Source organism: Scophthalmus maximus, chromosome 17, assembly GCF_022379125.1.
Source record: "Scophthalmus maximus strain ysfricsl-2021 chromosome 17, ASM2237912v1, whole genome shotgun sequence".
Classification (NCBI taxonomy): Eukaryota; Metazoa; Chordata; class Actinopteri; order Pleuronectiformes; family Scophthalmidae; genus Scophthalmus; species Scophthalmus maximus.
Genome location: NC_061531.1, coordinates 13741543 through 13759668, shown reverse-complemented (window position 1 = coordinate 13759668; position 18126 = coordinate 13741543). Strand labels below are relative to the sequence as shown.

General features: G+C 40.9%; 3 protein-coding genes across 5 annotated transcripts; 1 reads left to right on the top strand and 2 right to left on the bottom strand.

The window, feature by feature from the left end:
* Positions 1-2274: 2274 nt before the first annotated feature.
* On the bottom strand, positions 2275-6064 carry LOC118288926 (kinetochore-associated protein DSN1 homolog). Its single transcript, XM_035615522.2, has 11 exons — positions 5960-6064; positions 5655-5691; positions 5247-5538; positions 5073-5146; positions 4537-4609; positions 4338-4425; positions 4170-4226; positions 3959-4030; positions 3703-3850; positions 2944-3031; positions 2275-2843 (listed from the first exon to the last, which is right to left on the bottom strand). The coding sequence occupies exons 1-11, from the start codon at positions 5992-5994 to the stop codon at positions 2764-2766; spliced, it is 1044 nt and encodes a 347-aa protein (XP_035471415.1). The 5' UTR covers positions 5995-6064; the 3' UTR covers positions 2275-2763.
* A 1441-nt stretch (positions 6065-7505) lies between these two features.
* atp13a1 (ATPase 13A1) lies at positions 7506-15966 on the bottom strand. Of its 2 annotated transcripts, none has more exons than XM_047328064.1 (25): positions 15470-15966; positions 14468-14557; positions 13918-14181; positions 13653-13808; positions 13444-13513; positions 13247-13353; positions 12975-13104; positions 12822-12877; positions 12548-12674; positions 12271-12408; positions 12029-12149; positions 11738-11895; positions 11224-11399; positions 11034-11144; positions 10817-10942; positions 10598-10715; positions 10277-10470; positions 9947-10043; positions 9669-9853; positions 9307-9421; positions 9003-9199; positions 8702-8844; positions 8470-8581; positions 8237-8380; positions 7506-8136 (listed from the first exon to the last, which is right to left on the bottom strand). In XM_047328064.1, exons 1-25 carry the CDS (start codon positions 15794-15796, stop codon positions 8026-8028), a joined length of 3573 nt encoding a protein of 1190 aa, XP_047184020.1. In that variant the 5' UTR covers positions 15797-15966; the 3' UTR covers positions 7506-8025. The 2 variants fall into 2 exon arrangements, with proteins under 2 accessions (XP_047184020.1, XP_035471405.2); XM_035615512.2 differs by having other exon boundaries at positions 10607-10715; positions 15470-15964.
* On the top strand, positions 15749-17734 carry LOC118288929 (coiled-coil-helix-coiled-coil-helix domain-containing protein 5). Of its 2 annotated transcripts, none has more exons than XM_035615528.2 (4): positions 15749-15887; positions 16620-16760; positions 16884-17035; positions 17358-17734. In XM_035615528.2, the coding sequence occupies exons 2-4, from the start codon at positions 16630-16632 to the stop codon at positions 17384-17386; spliced, it is 312 nt and encodes a 103-aa protein (XP_035471421.1). In that variant the 5' UTR covers positions 15749-15887; positions 16620-16629; the 3' UTR covers positions 17387-17734. The 2 variants fall into 2 exon arrangements, with proteins under 2 accessions (XP_035471421.1, XP_035471420.1); XM_035615527.2 differs by lacking the exon at positions 15749-15887 and adding an exon at positions 16278-16433.
* The last annotated feature ends 392 nt before the right edge of the window (positions 17735-18126 follow it).

Below are 18126 nucleotides of genomic sequence, written 5' to 3'. Positions count from 1 at the left end.
GACACATCTGCCCGGCTCCATGCAATCTCACATTAGCGGGTGTAATGGTGGCAACAGCGTATTGAGTTGTTGTTGTTCTGGTTGTTGTTGGGGTTTTTTTTTTTTTAAATCACTGTAGCTGCATCACGTCTCCAGGTGACAATATCCTCCTCGTGTACGGCCTTTACAAATGGAAAGCCCCTTACGTCATCACCATTGCTTGTCCTATTATTATTGGGTAAAGGTTGTTTTTATGTTTGTTTGTTTTTTACATATAATATGATAATAAGGAGGGATCGCATTTGTAAAGGAAACTTTGAAGTGAATGCATGTAGAGATCTGAAGGACCGGGATGGTACGCTATTGCAGATTATAACAAGATTGACATCGGAAAATATTGTGTACAAATACTATATGATCGAGCCTCTGCCAGATATTATGCACATGTATTTTGAAGATTTGTTTGAGCAATTGCAAAGCTTCTCAATTTCTGCTGGTTAGTAAGTAAAAGCACGAATATCAATCAGTGTGGGCACATTATGGCAATACCAAGAGCAATATTCAACCTCAAAGCAGAACAGTCCAACCTCAGAATATCGTTCTGTCTTACGACCCTGATGAATGAAACATCCCATCAGTTTTCAGTATGAAAATGTTGACAGCACAGATTGAAAACAAGTGTCCTTGTTTTTTGCAAACTGGGCAATTCTGCTGTAGTTTATCACTCAGATCAGAGAGACAGCTTTCCAAGACGAATGACTGGCTGAATGGATGTAGAGGAACGCTGCAGCCAGTCTTGCTGTACCGAGGAGAGATGATGGGTGTGCATGAGGGAGTAGGACCAAACTGGCAGTGGTTTATGCTGACTCTCCACACATCCATCTAGTACAATCTGTGGCTAATCAATCTAAAGTTACAGACAACAAGAATGGAGAATACAGTAAACCTAAACAGTAATTGCTCTTTTAATGTGCATATAGTACAAGCTACACTACAGGCATTTTGGTTTTTATGCCAAGCTGTGGTTTTTAACCCCTTCTGAAGTTGTTTTCACCACAGCTAACTCTCCAATCTTAAAAACTTTAGGGCTCGAATAGAAAAACTAAATATTCACATACATAATTGGGGAAAATAAATCTCCCTTTCTTTCTAATTGTCTACAAACAAGGAAGAAACATGTCACACCCAATAATCCTTAGCATTCAAATTAAACACTTAAAGAATAACTTCTAACACACAATTTACTGGGGCCATTGAAACCACACTTAATCATACAAATTTAAGTGAGCAGCAGCAGGGATTACCATCTAACCTCAAAGTCAGTGTCTATCATTGTCAAGAGAGACCTTCCTTGAAAGTAAAAAGTGTGTCAGTGGCTTTGTAAACTTCTTCGTTTTATTGTTGGTGATTCATTTAGAATCATTTCTGTGAAACCTCTATTCATTTGGATGCAAAAGCTGCCCTCCTCTCACCCCACAAGCATCAAGCCTCATTTTCATCTAAATAAGAATCGATCTCTCCTGCTGTGCACCATCCTACCTCCCTTATTCACAACTCTCATGGTCACAACCCCACTTGTCTTCTCTTTCCTTTTCCTTGTGCTCTATAGTACTCCCATGTATATAATCATAAGGAAAAATTCGCCAATGCTCCATATTGAAGAGTATAAATGCAGAGCACATCCATTGACTCTGTTGGCAGTGCAAGAAGAGGATTTTCTTCCTTTTGCAACCACCAGACAAAAGAATTAAGTATGAACATTAATGAGTGAATGGGTCTAAGAGATAAAAGTGATAGTGAACAAAGCTTTGACTGACTGGTACAATGTCAAAGCTTCGTTCTGCATCAGTGACCGAGCCAAATGCAAGAGATGGGGGTGAGTCACTGTGGGGGAGGGGCCTCTTAAGGAATGGTCAGGGGACACAGATGAAGTGAAATAGATGCAGCACCAAAAAGAGAGTAAATGTGACTGAGGATGAGCATGTAAAACAGAAAGACTGCAGGCAAACTACAGAGCAGCCTCATCAAACTCTCTTGCTTTCCTTTTGTACATTCCAATTCAAAAATTGGCAAATTTCCCAATAAATGTAACTTTTTGGCAAATGACATCATGTATACCCTTTGCATATTGATAAAACATCTATGTAATAGTAGCAATCACCCTCTCATAATGACACCTCTAAACACACCTTATGAATTTAAAGTTCTTTAAATATCAATTTTTAGATACAAAATCAGTTTTGGTTTCTGTTAGTAATTATATTTGAATATTTCAAGAAAAAAATATCACTTTGGAATGGTTATAAGATATTCCTTTATTCGTCCCACAACCGCGAAATAAATATAAGAATCAGTCTTTATTTTATGAAGATAAAAAGACCAATAATAATGTTGCTGGCAGTCTAGCCTTACTATCAGGTTTGACGGGTGTAAATGCAGTTAAGCCAGGTTTAACAAAAAACAAAAGAAAAAAAATCACTAGCCACCGACCAAGCTTGTCATAATAAATTTATAAAGCCAACCACTGCCACCTGCTGGTCAAACACATGGAGTACCTGAATGATCTATATAACCAGTCATGCCGCTGAATGAAATGGTTTTCTTTGACACAGAAAAGAAGAGTTAACTTTATTACAAAAAAAAACCCAAAACAAAGACTAAGCAAAAGAAAAGTTGTTCCCAAACCCCAATAGCAAAACTACACACTTATAAGCTCATACACAAATCATAAAGAGCCATAGTACGTTGATGACAGCTTTTGTTTGCCTCCTGTCAGAGTGCTTATTATGTTGCAGAAGATAAAGGTGCTCCCATAAGGTTTCTGATTGGGTCAGGAGAAAGATCCTGGAATCCTGCACCAGCCGCTGGTTGGGAAAAAGTAACCAGATTAAATGTTAAATTGATCATTGATGAAAGTACCAAAATTATACTACGGAAAAGATGAAAGACAAATGCAGTCATTACCCAATCGGCCACTGGTCTCCTTCACCAGCAACTGCGACTGCTCCTTGATGGACAGAAGCTCTCTAACCATCTTACACTGAGTGTCCATCTACAGATTTTAAGAAAGGAATAAAACGATGTTAACGATCTGATGACTTCATATTCCATGTAATAATAGCCAGTGTACTTTGAACTCTTATACACAAATATTTATGCCAAAGAAGGAACAATGAAAGCATGGGTAAATTATATATATATATATATATATATATATATATATATATATATATATATATATATATGAAAAAACATCTCTAGCAAGCAAATAAAGCTGTTTTAGCAGAAAATACTGTTTAAGTAGGATACTATCACTTATAGCAAAAGACGGATTCACTTCTCTAGTTAAGTGAATATGATCGGACAAGCTTAATATGAATTTATTATTTTCTATAGTGGCACTGTAATCCACAACAGTTGAGAGCAAAAACGTTATAAACATTTCTGAAATGTAAAGGAAAGAGAATGGCTTCTGACTACTTGTGTTCAGCACTCAAGCTGATCATATAGTAGCATCTGCTTTGTGTTTCATCACTCTCACAGCCAAGTAGCTCTTCCTCCATCTCTTTCATCCCAACTTTAGTACTTCAGCATATGCCACCACAAAGATGGTATATAACAATGTTTTAATTCAAACACTACAGAATTTGGCTTTTACTGAAAAGCTAAAAAAAAATGCTAATCAACCATTCCTAGTATTTTTAGTAGTGAAAAAAAACGTACAATCATTGCTATAGTGTTAAGCTTGGGCTGTTGTCTGCAGAGAAGACCGTGGTAATCGGGTTTGTTCTGTATGAAAAGGTACTGAGAGGACTGGGCCACACATGTAGAGTCTAATGATACGCCTCTCTCCTGACCATGTTCCATTTTCCTAAAACAAAATAAGAACAGCGTTATTGACACAAAACTGAGAAAGTCAATACTTACACACTATCACAGCATTGCTACTGTTATACTCAGTGACACTACAGATGCTCACCTTTGCAATTCCTCGGCTTTACTCCGGTGTTTGTTCAACAGGGCCTCCCAAGATTCACTTTCAGCCTGGAGCCTTAAACAGAACACAAACCAGTGAAACAAAAAAACGGAATCTCAAATCACACCGACAATGTTTTTCAATTAAATTTGAATGTGTGGTTGGTTTTTATGAATACTTGTGTGTGTGTGTCAGATTGATATTAAGTACATGCCTGTTGATGGTTTTCTGGACTTTTTCCATAGCTTTTTGAACTGCGAGATCACTAGAACTGTAAGAAAATAAATAAGGCATAAAAGCAATGTAAAATATCAGTCTGTTGAATTAAATTAATGAATAAAATTCATGCAACACTGTGAATAAAAAAAAAATGCTAGAATACCTGGCTGAACCGGCAGGGATTTGATGTCCCTGTGGTTCAATGTGAAGACTTTTGGCCAGATAACCCCACTCTTTTTGAATGTGCTCAACTGTACCATAGAAAACACAGAACATGGACAAAAAAAATCTTGAGCTTGATATTACTTATATTATTTCCCTGAAATATGTGGCATACCAAATGGAGCAGTGCAAGTACTAACCTTGTTTTTGAAAACACTCCAGTGAGGTGTTTGGCACTGACTGGAGCGAATTTTGAGTTCGTTCAACTGCCAGCTAGAGACAAAGCAAAAGTGATTTGATTTGATTGTGTTTAAAAAAGTAACTGTACCGATAACCTGATGCAAAACAAGACCCCCACGGTCTACTCATTAAGACAAGTACCCTCCTTGACAACGTCTTTGAGATATCTTATGTACAGCGGGTAGTTAGTAATTAAAACCATTTGAGGTCTCAAAAGTTCTGAATTCAAATTTCAGTAAATTTCACACGATGTTCTTGTAACAATACAATGAAAAAATATCTAGCTATTACTAAAGTGTGAGCTAATTAAATGTTTGATTTTTGTCAGTACCTGACCCAATGCCCATTTATTTGTTTATTCGTTAGACAACTTTGTTCCCTTCATTCAACCCACTGTCTTTCCAAATATATCAGTCATTTGAAACAAGATCGTTATCACATATCTTCAGTACAGTTCAAGAAAAAATATTTTACACCTAAATCCTTCCAAACTCACCTTCATAGAAGCTTCCATCAATTTCTCGAGCCTCTCTTGCGGAGACAAGGATGTACTTATGCTCCTGCACAAAACTACAGTGGACACGAAAGATATGTATTAATACAGCAAAAATACTATGACTATTCTGTACTGATTGCATGGGGGGGGGGGGGGCACAGACAGACACCTCACCTTGGTACGGGTTGGGCAGTGCAGGTAAGGAGCGTCGGGTAATGGTGGCTCTCCTCCAGGACTTCCTCCGTGCAGTGGGGCTGACCGAGGAACTTGAAGGCGCCTCCGTGTTTTCTATCTGCATTAGTTGTTTGTCTGTCTCTGGCTGTGCTTCTCCAGCATCCGTCGCCTGTATGGTGGGCGACGGCGGGTCGAGGCGGGGAGATTTGTGCGTGGGGGCTGTGCTGCTGGGGCTTGTGGAGGAGCATCTTTTCGATGACGGTGTCGGCGAGTTGACCTCGGTCTTCAGAGACTGAACAGAGAACAAAGCCGAAGTGAACCCCAGTTGAAGGATCGGCTCAAGCGTATATGATAATCGGATGTTGTTGGTTAGCTAGCTATCTTAAATGTCAGTACAAGATCTCTTACTTCGCTCTGATTTCCAGCAACGGTGTCACTTCCGCAACTGCAACAACACGTGAATTGACAATCCAACGTTACATTTATAAAGTATAAGTAAATTACTTTTACAAAGCAAGTATTTGTTAGGTCACCGTGGGCGTTCGCTGACGCATCTATGTTCGGGAGGAGCTGCACTTTGCTCTGGGAAAACCTCAGACGTATAAAACTATTTAGCCGCAGATTATTTACTTGGCTCAATACATCGCAAATGTTAAGTGTGAAACAGGTTGTCATAACGGTTTAAAAAAAAATAAAAATAGGAAGATACAAACCCGCCTTGTTCTGCTTCCAAATGTTTTTCCGCCATTTTTCTTTCAAATAGTTTTCTCCGCACCGCGCGCCCTACAAGCCACGCCCCTCTACGAAGCTGAGAACCATGGGAAATGTAGTCCCAGCATGAGTACAAAAGAATTGACTGTTTTTAGGCAAAAATAAATGTTATGTCTTAATGAAAATATCTTGCTGTATTACTAACAGGGCAGCAGCAGTTTGCTTAAGATATTAATGGAACATTTTTATCATGTTTATGGTTTCTGAGAAACGCAGATGGCAGTTATGGCAACAGATATGGCAGTCATCGATAGATGTTCCCTGATATCTACAGATTTGCTTATGTAACCTGCTCTTGCCCTGTGTGACTTTTTAAATTACATAATTTTTACAATAGGAATAGAAGACAAAAATAATTTGAAAGATTAGAAATAGAAGACCATAAATGTTGGATAATTTAATTGTATGTTATGCATTTAATGGCATGACAGCTTTGAGCTTCTTCAAGGTATTTCACCACCACTGTTTAATTTTATAACCATTTCTTTTTACCAACGACAATAACACTAAAGTACAGCTCCCTCGGTCCAGTACTACCTCCATATCAATGACATGTTCTGGGTACCAATGTCATATTTTTTCTTGTGTTTCTGTCATTTCAGTTGCCGTGGTTACTCTTTGCACGGCTCTTGATTAACAACACTAGTGCTTTCCTAAACTGAGTTATAGTTAAGTCCTTACCTCTGAATAGGATATGTTATAATTGACATACAAGATATAAAGTAAATATTTGTATTCTTGTCCTGGTAAAACTGAATGGTTGTGCCTTTTTGAAGTGTCTGGAAAAAGCTTGTTTAAAATCAATTAATCATGCCACTCTTTGTCACTTATGTTGGTCATTGTGTCCTGATTGAAATGTGTTTATAGCCATACCACCATAAAGCTTATTCTAGTGTTGCCTTAGTGCACCAATGTTGTAGAAATGTAAGACATTGTATGTGGTAGCAGCAAAAGCAGGCTTCAAAAAGTTAAAAATTAAAATGATCTTTTGAAAATAGGTTAAGAGACTATGAAGTATACATTCAACCAAGCTCAGCAATGGTAGCCTATTGAATATATGCTTGGAGTCAAGAGGTACAATCTGAGGGATTACAACACTGAGAGGAAGTCAGAATTATTAACATTTTTGATGTCAAGGCCCTTCAACAGCTCCATACTTGTTGAATGCTCTGTATAGTAATCGGTCTATAATGCAAAGGGACTAGATTCTTCGGGGAAAGGCAATTTGTCCAAGCTCCTCTTTTTTTCCATCAGCTTCACTGCTCACTAACCATCCAGTGTCATGTGTCCCATGAGATAAAAGGTTTACTTTAGGGAATGTCTTTCTTTGTACAGTTACACTGTATTCTTATACGCTCATCATTCCTTACTTACCATATTTCAGGGACTAGAATAGTTCATGACCAGCAGGACACGCCCATCCTTTCCATGTGCAGACTGGTGCAGACACACCAGCAGTTGTACTTGAAAAACACTTTGACGTCATAATTTATATCAGTATGTCTTTATAAGTCTGTTAGAGATGTTTTTCACTTTTTACAAAATCAAGGAGAGGAATCAAAAACACTTCTGCAATTCTCTTAGAGAATGCCCATTTGTGTGCCTGTGTTTCACTCTGGCTGGCACACAGTCTAGCACTCCACTCAATACTGCTGTCTTCATGGCCCTTTGTAGCAGCAGGGAGGAACAGGTGAAGAAAGAAAGAGAGAGAGAGAGAGAGAGAGAGAGAGAGAGAGAGAGAGAGAGAGAGAGAGAGAGAGAGAGAGAGAGAGAGAGAAAACAAGGAGTTATGAATAAAACAAAGACAATTTAAACAGAGCTGAAAATACAGAAACAGATAGAAACAGTAGAGTAGGATGAAGGAATGGGTAGGTGGAGTGTACTGCTCGCCACGACTGTCTCAACTGTTTTGTGTATGTCACAACAGCTTTAATTGTCTTCTTCATCCAGGTCTTCTCTCCCTTTACAGTTTGGTTGGTAAGGGCAGCGGCCACTGTTGGCACAGAGTTCAAGAAGGCAGCCTAAGTGTTCCTTTGCCCAGCAGTAACTGCAGGATACGGTCCACCAGCAGAGCAGCAACAAAGTCCACCACCAGAACCTGAGCAATGATCATTTTGAACTGCAAGGAAGTAGACGGGAGGTACATTACTTCATGGGGTAATTAATTACTACAAGTACATTAGGACAAAACAGTACATGGTAAAATAACGTCAGCTCACCTCAGTTGGAATATCTACAAGAGCAAACTGTTCATTGAATTCTGGTGAGGAACCAGAGAGAAGTCCCACAATTGCTAAACCTGACAGAGCGATACTCCATAGTAGTGGTCGATTCTCGCTGAGAGACTCCATGAAGGGGTGACCCTGTGAGACCCAACAAGAAATGCTGTGAATCTATTATATTATAATGTATGCAGAGTTAACACATTTAAATGGGATTAGGGAAAAAGTACCTTGTAATTAATGGCGAAGGTGGCCATCTGCATGGCCATGGACATTATATACACAGTGCTGTTAATTAGACTGGGTTCAAATTCTTTGTATAGATCTGCAAACTGCTGCTCTCTGCAAGAGAGAAACGACAAGTGTATTATTATTATTATTATTATTATTATTATGTATTAATATCTAACATGTAAAGCAGAATTTCCATTTAGACTATCATTCTTGCTCTTTCTGATTTACCTGGGTGGACTTCTGCTCTGTGCCTCTTTGTAAAGGTACACCAGACTACAGAAGTGAACAGCAAACTGTAGCAGCACAGTCAACACGGTATAAAGATTGAAGATGTTTGGTAAGGGCCGCTCTCGAGACAATGTCTTCAGTGGCTGTGTACATCAGAGAAAAAAACATTTGTAATTTTGTTGTTATCAAAAACAGTAGACATATGTCATGTTAAAAGAAAAACATTCAGTAAAGATCATCTTTCTAGGATGGCCCTCAATCAGAACATACAGAGCCTGTTTTATGTGACATAAATTTTCACCTTTGATCTAGAGATGAAGAGGAAGCATCCGGCCAACAACAGGCCCTGCAGGGTCGCCTGAAAATCACTGAACTTGACCCCCTCGAGGTAGAGTACAGACTGGCTGTAGGCCAGTACCAGGGCATTGAGGGCAAGGATTTTAAACATCTGGAGAGTTGTCACAAGAGTGCAACGGCCTTGCTTAATTACATGGCAGACTGGGGACAAAGACAAAGTCACGAGTTTCAGATGTGTAGTGACTTAATTTTTGAAATTTTGCCAACTATGTTAAGAGCTGCACGTTGAAAAAACAGGTGTCACTTACTGCACTGTATGGACGAGAGCTTGGAAGTGAAAGGGGCAGCGATGGAGGCATCACCCAGCTTTACTACTTGTATCTGATCCTCTTCAAGTTCCCGTAAGACTTGACTGATCCTCTCCTGTTACAGAATTAACCCTAATGTTAAGACCAGTACACTACAATTCTGTTTATCAATAAAAGGCAGATTTATTCGTTATATTGAGCTATAAATAAATAGTTTTCTCAATGTTGGTTAAGTAAGTGGCTAAAATGGGAATGCAGCCTGGCATGCTGCATTCAGTGGTCTTATGAACTTAAATTAGTTTCAGCTGTCAAATGGAGAAAAAAAAGAAGGATAGAATCAACAACTTTCTGATGACAAGTACCTTTTGTGCTGCAAGCTGCTCTTCTCTCTGTGCCATCAGCCTCTGCCTGGCTGCCCTGGAGCTCAGTTTGCCTCCTGAACTGATAGGTGGTAAGGGTCTGGGTTCTACTGGGGGCGCCTCCTTCTCTCTCCCCCGTTTCCTTTTTTCCGGCATGCGCTCTGGGGCATTGGCTAGCAGAGCAACACCTGAGGAAAAATAATTATCATCACAGCTTAAAGTTTGGGTCATTCATACACAAAAAGGCTGTGGGTCTCTGTGGTCTATAACGGTAACCTTACCTATGTGGGCGTGTTTGAGAGCTCCAACATCATTTGTGCCATCACCACACATCAGTGTAACATAACCCAGCCCCTTAAGACTGGTGATGACAAATTCCTGAAAAAACAACAGACAACCATCTTTATACCCCATCACTTCCTAAACCAAAACATCCTTTAAGCTTGGCCTTAGAGACGTTAACATTGTAACATTTAGCATTGTAAATTTTTCATACTTAAACAGATTACCATCCATCTAAAATGTAACGTGGATCTTTCAGCTCTGTTAAAGAACTGGCATTTTGTTAAAGGGAACAAAATACTTCTAGTTGCTGCTTTTTTAGGACTTACCTTCTGTTTTGGACTGACACGGGCAAACACTTGTACGTGAGGCAAGAGGGCGTGGAGTAGCCGGGGGTCACAGCTCAGTCTGGCCAGCCCCTCCCCTGTTACACACAAGTCAAACTGCTGCACGAATGAAGAAACAGAGGGAGGGGGCACTGGTACACGCACGCTGCCATCAATAGATTCCCACTGCCATTCACCTGTAAAACAAAATAACATCAGATTCCGCACTTTGTCTTTGTCCCTAGTCCAAAAAAAAAAGATTATTACAAGAATATTGAGTCTTTTACTGGCCTAATTGAGAATTACATGTAATTCTGTGACAACCTGTCTTACTCTGATCGGCACTTGGCTGCAATATCAGTGTGTGTTCTCTCTGAATGAAGTGAAGCTCTCTCGCTACATGGCACGCTGTTAGAGGGTTGTCGCCTGTGATCATCACCACCTGAAAACAGAGAGAGATCCAGAGATCCATCTTAAAACATGCATCTTAAAACCATGCTTTTTGTGTACTGGTGCATAATTGAGCGTTGTCAGCTTCTTTACACGATGAGATGCTTCCTGGATCTCTCTGATGACAGCTTTGCTGTCACTCTTGAGGGGGCAGGACACAACCATGAACCCAGCGAAATGCAAGTCGCACTCCAGTGCATCGCGACTCATCTCCCGGACCTATGTGACCCAGAAATACCAAGCTCAGTTCAAAATCTACTCAAAGATGTCACACAATATCTGATATTTTTGACAAAAATTATATATGAACCTGCTGATGACTGAGGTGTCCTATCTCTCTATAACCCAAGGCCAGCACTCTGGCCCCTTCCCGAGACATTTCCCTGTGGACTTTGTCATAACTCGGCGGACATGCTGAAAACTACAAACACATGAGAACACTGTTAATCCTGTTGATCAGGCAAGAAGACAACAGTATGTATAAAGGATGGTGTACATACCATTCGTCTGAGTGTCTCCGGAGCTCCTTTCACAGCTGAGATGTAGCAGAGTTCAGTGGAGCCCATTTTCTCATAGGAGGCCAGGACTGACATCCTCTTTAGAGCACTGGCAAAGTGGAAACGTTGGTGGATCTTAAGTCCCTGGGTTTTGATACCTCGTGGGAACACCTTTTCGTCTGGTCAAAAACACAAGTCAACAAGACAAACTTTTAAGAATGAAGACAAAGGGAACATAGGGTACCCAAATGTATTATGATCCCAAATTTTTAAGTGAAGCACAACATTTACTACAGAAGATCAAAAATGTAAATGCATTTGAATGACAGACTGGTTACATTATATAAAAAAAGCAACAGGAAGGTTTGTACTCCAAATCAGGACCACACTACTTAAATTTGAGAGGGCAGCATTGTTGTATGTGCCAAACAAAAACATGAGAGTAGACATGTTCTCTCACACACCTGCCACCACCCACTGTGCATTTGGGAGGTGTGAGGAGGTCTAATCGCTGTACCTTTAGTGAGGATCCAGTCAGCAGCGGTCAGCATGGCCTTCTCTAGTGGGTCGCCAACCAGCTGTCCATCATCCAGAGTGACCAGTGAGTGACAGGTGGCCACCACCCGATGTGTCTCAACTGGGATCTCAGATACAGGCATGACCTCCTTTCCTTCCCTGTCATGAACAAAAACATCACTCATTATGTACGTGTTATCTCACTTAAACCAAAGTATAGTATGCTTTGTGTTTGTGATGTATAAATGATTTTGTTTAAAGTAAAACACTGAGAATGGTGGGCAGAGTTTACCTAAGGCCCGCTACTCCTCGTACCACCAGACTGTCACTGGTCAGTGTTCCTGTTTTGTCAAAACAGCAAACCTCCACTTTACCGGCAAATGGTATCCTGAAGGGCTCTGTACAGAATACATCTTGGCAGAGCAGAAAAAGAAAACACAATTCAACCACAGCTGTTACAAGCTTAGCATTATAAGCTGCTTTTTCCAGGTATCTTGTTGTATACACACACGACAGGAGCACAAACAGGCTTACAAAGTTTAGCCAGAGCAATAAGAGATGTGTTGACCGCCAGAGAAAGCTCTATAGGGAGTTCTGGTGGAACCACCGAAGTGAGGATTAGCGTGCACTCCAGAAACAGCTTGTAGCGATTCCTGCTGGCATCTTTGGTCCCTGAGAGAGTAATACAAAGTGCAAAGGTAGCATTTTGATATTATTTACGCTCTCAACTCCAACTTTTAGTTATCACATTGACTATCATAATGTCAGTGATGAATAAGAATTACATCTTAAAATCTCATGTGCATCTCACCTTCTACCCACACATACACAGCTGCAGCAATGGCGAACACAAGAAGGAAGAGGATGAAGATGAAAGTCTCCAGGTTGTTTGCTGTCACTCTCTTCACACCAAAGAGGATGGTTCGTAATAGTTTACCCTGGTGGAAAGTTCGCACATACAGTCAGTACATTTTCACAGCTGACTCAACATGCCTTCCACTCAAATGTTGTCAAAACTAGAATTAAATACAGGCAAAGAAAAAAAGGGAGTGCAGTAATATAGACATACTAAGCAACTTCCTCACCTGAGAGGTGTAGAATCCTGTTCTCAGAACATATGCCACACAACCATTGTCTACAGCTGCACACAAAGGAAAAGGTTTAACAGCTTGCACCTTGATTTGATGATAAAGCTTGGCAACTGGATTCCAGTATATTTGGTAGGAATTAGCACTTACATTTGAGTCCAGCACTAGCCTTTAGAGGAGGGCTATGTTGCACCACTTTTGTCCCACCAGAGATGATGTGGAGTCGAGAGTCTGTCTGAAGGTCCAGGACTCGCTCTGGGTCCAAGTCCTCGACTGGCTCCTGCACAACCCATGTTATCAGCAGTTATTACGGTGCCCCACAATAATCCCATGCCATTAAGCTAACAATCCAATCACACTCCAAAAAACCGCTCTGTAAAGTGTATATATATCATGTTTATATATATAAGTTTGCCTCCAACCTTCATCTGGGGCACAGACTCTCCAGTCAACATGGCCTCATCCACAATGCAGCGACCCCTGAGTAGCAACACATCGCAAGGTACCAAGTTGTCCTGGGGTGAACGTCCTATGCAGCAGAGAGTACACATATGAAACACACCTTAACAGTGTGCATCCGATGTTTTTGTGAGAATAAAAACTTTGACATAAAACGTACCTATTGAGACGATGTCACCAGGAACAAGCTCATCACTTGAAATTGGTCTCCACTTCCTGTTGCGATATACCTGGCACAAAATACATAATGTAAAATTTTGAGATTTTTAAGACATACTGTATACTGTGAAGAGAACGTTTTGGAAGACAAAAAGTGTGATTATAGCTTTAACATTAAAAATAGTAAATTTTACATTTGACAAAGCCTACCTGAATCATGTAGGGCTTGTTTCCCATGCGGCGGATCTCAGACATATTCCTCATTTGCTGCTGGACCAGGGACGCCTCGAACGCCACCAGCATGAACAGTGTGAAAACGCTGTAGTACCAGTACTCGTCCAGACACCACAGCCCCACGCAGAACACCTGATGGATATCAGAGGATAGATAACTTTACATGGATAGAGACACAATTACCAGGTCCAACAGTTTTACAATTTTTATAATAAAACCAGTAAAAGAAACACTGACATACCTGGAAAACAAAAAAGGGAGCTGTGGCCCTCTCCCTAAAAAGCTCAAGGAAATCTGGCACCACCATCTCGGCACGATTGGTGCCATATCGCTTTTCCGCAGCTCTGAGTTCAACCTCCTCCTGGTAGCCACGACAGGACTGAAAGTGGCCCATTGGGTGGTCGAGGGGAAACGCAATGGGAAGGAAACATTTCTTCTCTTGGTGATCAAACATGTAGCGGATCTTTTGAAACTCAAAAGATAGAGTCTCCTCCCCATTCTCATCCTGTTGGTCAACACAACAAAAAGTATAAAAATAATTCATTAATTCAAGAAAAATAAACTATTATTTTTACAGACCATTAATACTTTGAACAAATCAAAATATAATACAGTTAGTAACCTAACCTAACCACTTCCTCATATAAGATGTGACACATATAAGTGTGTTTCATGGTAGCTGAGAGAGGAATGCATGAAGATAATATCCTCTTTGGACAAGTCTAATCACAAATGATAACAGAACATAATTTTAAACTTGGAGCATCCTGAGAATGAATTTATGAACTAACCTGGTCCCTCTGTAGTGCCACAAGCTCAGCAGAGCCGTTGTTGGGGGTCGGTACAACCTTTGCCAGCGTAGCCTTGTTTGGGTCTGGTTCCTGTATGAACAATATGGAGAAACAATTTCACACACTGTGGCAGGTGACTGTTATTTTTGGTACAGCCATGTGCCTCTGCTGCTTTGTCCCTCTCAAATTAGATCATCATAGTGATCAAGCAGCTATATGGCATGCCTGACATATGGCCGCTTGATCACTATGATGTCTAGGCACATAACTTTTACATGTGAATGCAGAAATTGTACCTGTGGCTGAATATACTGTTGATACAAATCTATTATAATGTTTTTGAGGGATCTATATGTTGAACACATGCTAATCATACTGTTACTACTTACTTGTAATGTTTACAATTCTGTTTAACTTTGGTAGATTGCCAGTGCAAATCAAATACTGCTAGTAAGGTTTTGATGAAATACTGCAAGTTGATAATGAAAGTTTCTGTTTCACTATGACATTAATCACAGGTATACACTGAGCAGGGAATTTTCCACACGTCTGTTTATATCAATTAGTAATCGGTATTTAGATTTGCACATTACATATTATGTTTCTATATCAACTTTACTCTAACTTGGAGAAAGTGTAATGTCAAAGTCACACAGCTTTTCACACTCTGCTTGGCTGAAAGTATAGATAAACATCTCCCATGATCCATGCGAGTGTTTTAATTCAAAACATCAAGGCTATAAGAGGTCCCAGAGATTTGTGCCCTTTAAATGAAAGAAAAGTGAAAGTTTGATAATTTGTGGGTTTGAAGTCAATGCTTTGAATTAAAAGGGCATCACTACAAGCCATCAACCATAGTTCACGCACAACACCTGCCCTGTTCTTGTGAATCATCATCATACGTCTCTGCTCCCGGCTTCATGCAGTCCCTGACCCCTATGTAAACGGGGATAGGTAAACTATATAAATAAACGTACTGTTGTTGTTGTTACTGATGTTTACCTTAGAGCAAGTGAGCCAACAATGCGCATGCACGGACCAATAGCCAGAGAGAGCTGTGAGGACGTGCGCGATCCCGATAGCAGCCAGCGCCAGGAGGCCTGGCTCCGGATACTCTGAAGCGCCGTACACCCCCAACCACACATACAGCCAGCCCGGGTAGAGAACAGCCAGGAACGGGAGGACGGTGCCGTGTAGCAGCCGGGGCCTTCGCTTGTACAGCGTCACCGAGCTCACCAGCTCGTCGCCGGTGCCGTTGTCATGCTGGTTGTGGTTCACAGAGGGAGCCATTTGCTGCTCACCCGGTCTCCGGGTCCCGTCTGCAACCATACTCCCCCTCTTTCACGCCGTCGTTCACTCTAGTTCGCTGACTCCTCTGGCCCCCGCTATCACCCACCACCACCCCGTCGTGCTGTAACCGGTAAAAATACGATTGTGCACGGAACGGTGCTCGGTCCAGCCTCCGTTGACCGTTTTCCTGAATCGCTCGTTCCCTTTCCGTGGCTTCCGCATACGTAAACACGCAAAGTCACGTAATCAGAGTGATTGAACCACGAAAAGCAAAACTATTGTCTTCCACACAGTTGAACGAGGTTGTTTAGGGGTTTAACGTCCTATAGCTGATAAATGAAGAAGTTACTTTAGCAAAAGGTCAAAAAATCTCTTAACTTAATTTTTATTGAAAGCTTTAATTGTGCTTCTAAGCGGCTACCCTTTTAAGAAATGTGTCGTCATCAAAGGGGCGTGGTCACGTAGAAAGATTGACAGAAACTTTAACCAATAACAAAACAGAACCATTTCATAAATGTGTATTTATATCCAATCAAATAGTAGTAGGTGTGTACGGTGAAGTCGCCGAACAGACATGGCGCCACATGCTGAAATGCCGCTGCTGTGACCATAGACCGAATGCTGTAACCTTAATTGATCAGCCTCTTCGTTGGACACAATCTTAAAAGAGCAACATGTAAGAATCTTTAATACGGCTTATTTCATTTCTGCATTTATCATGGCCCATAGTTTAGTTAGGAAAATACATAGGACTTGCAGTGAACCAGGCTGAATCCTACACACGAAGACGTTATTGCCAAATGCTTGTTATATATGTTAATGGTTGATGGCTTCACACTTCCATTCATTTGTCACCTTTCAGGCAGGCTGCTATGGATATCACGGCAAAGTATTGCCACAAAGAAATGGAGGAATATGGGTCATGTGTGGCCTCCAACCCATCAACATGGCAGCACAAGTGTCATGAACTGAAGATGAAGGTCGCACAGTGCACATCATCACAGTAAGGCAAAACGTAATCCCACTCATGTGACTGTGAGACACACACACACACACACACACACACACACACACACACACACTATGAAAGCAAATTTGCATCTAAACCCTGCATTTGTTTTGATAGCCCTGTGATCCAGAAAATCAGACAAGACTGTTCCAAGGAGTTTGTGGAGTTTGAGCGCTGCCTGAGAGAAAACCAGGACCAACTTACCTCCTGCTCACCACACGTGGCTCGCTTTCTGGGCTGTGCCGAGAAAGTCGATCTCAGTGAAGTGGGTAAGTCCTTGATATCCTTGAAGTTGACCGCGCACAACTCCATGTCACAAATATGGACAGTTGTGAATTCTAGTGATTAAAACGTGTGTGTATAGTTGGCACATTATGTTTCCTCCTGACTTGTCTCTTCAAGAGGCAGGGGTGTATTTTATGACACTGCATGTTTTGTGAATGCTGGAATATTTCACATGCGTAAGGGTGCCCGGGACATCATGAGAATTTAGATGAAATATAAACACAAATATGTTGTTATAATGCGGAAGGGGACTAATACTGTATCTTGTTTTGGTTAACATACAATTCCATTTATCTTCTTTTCCAGCTACAAATCCACCAGGTCAGACATCATAGCACTGAGACACCAGCATTGGACCAACTTCAGATAACACCTCATCACAGTAACACATATGGGCTGGCATCACATGTCCCAGCCATGTTATTGAATGTGCACTGACTGTTGGTACATTTCCCTCTGTGTGAGTTAATGTGTGTATTTGTCCTCAACAATTACAAATTGGGGATTGCTACAGCACTGTGAGTTAGATGGGTATTGGAGTATATTTAATTACTGTATCCTTTTACTGCTTGTAAATGTTGTGTTCATGTGAAAATAACATTTATACTTTCCTATAAGTGAGGACGTCTGGTGTGTTGGTTTTATTGAAAAATGTCATTAAAATTGACATCAGACTTATATTACTCATATGGTGTGGTCATCCTCTGTTGTTTTCTGTTGCTAATGTCTGTCCCTCCCACCCTTGCCCTCTCCAGGTCTGAGTCAGAGTCAAATATTAAACTGGAATGTATCACTCCCACACAAACTCTCCTGACTACTCAATGACTGAGAAATAGGGAGTCTGGGAAGAAAGGAGAAGGAGGAGGGTGTCCACCTCTAATCAGCAGGACTACTGAGAGAGACAGAGGGAGGATGTTGAGTTAAGAGCCCTGTGACCACTAAGCAGAACAGGCCTTTTCTGGTTCAGTTATTAAAGCACTGAAGGGGGTCGTGGAGGGAGAAAACATTCATTCTTTTCAAGTGTAATGAGCATCTTTGGCTCATATCGGATGAGCAAGTGATCAGTGTATCTTCA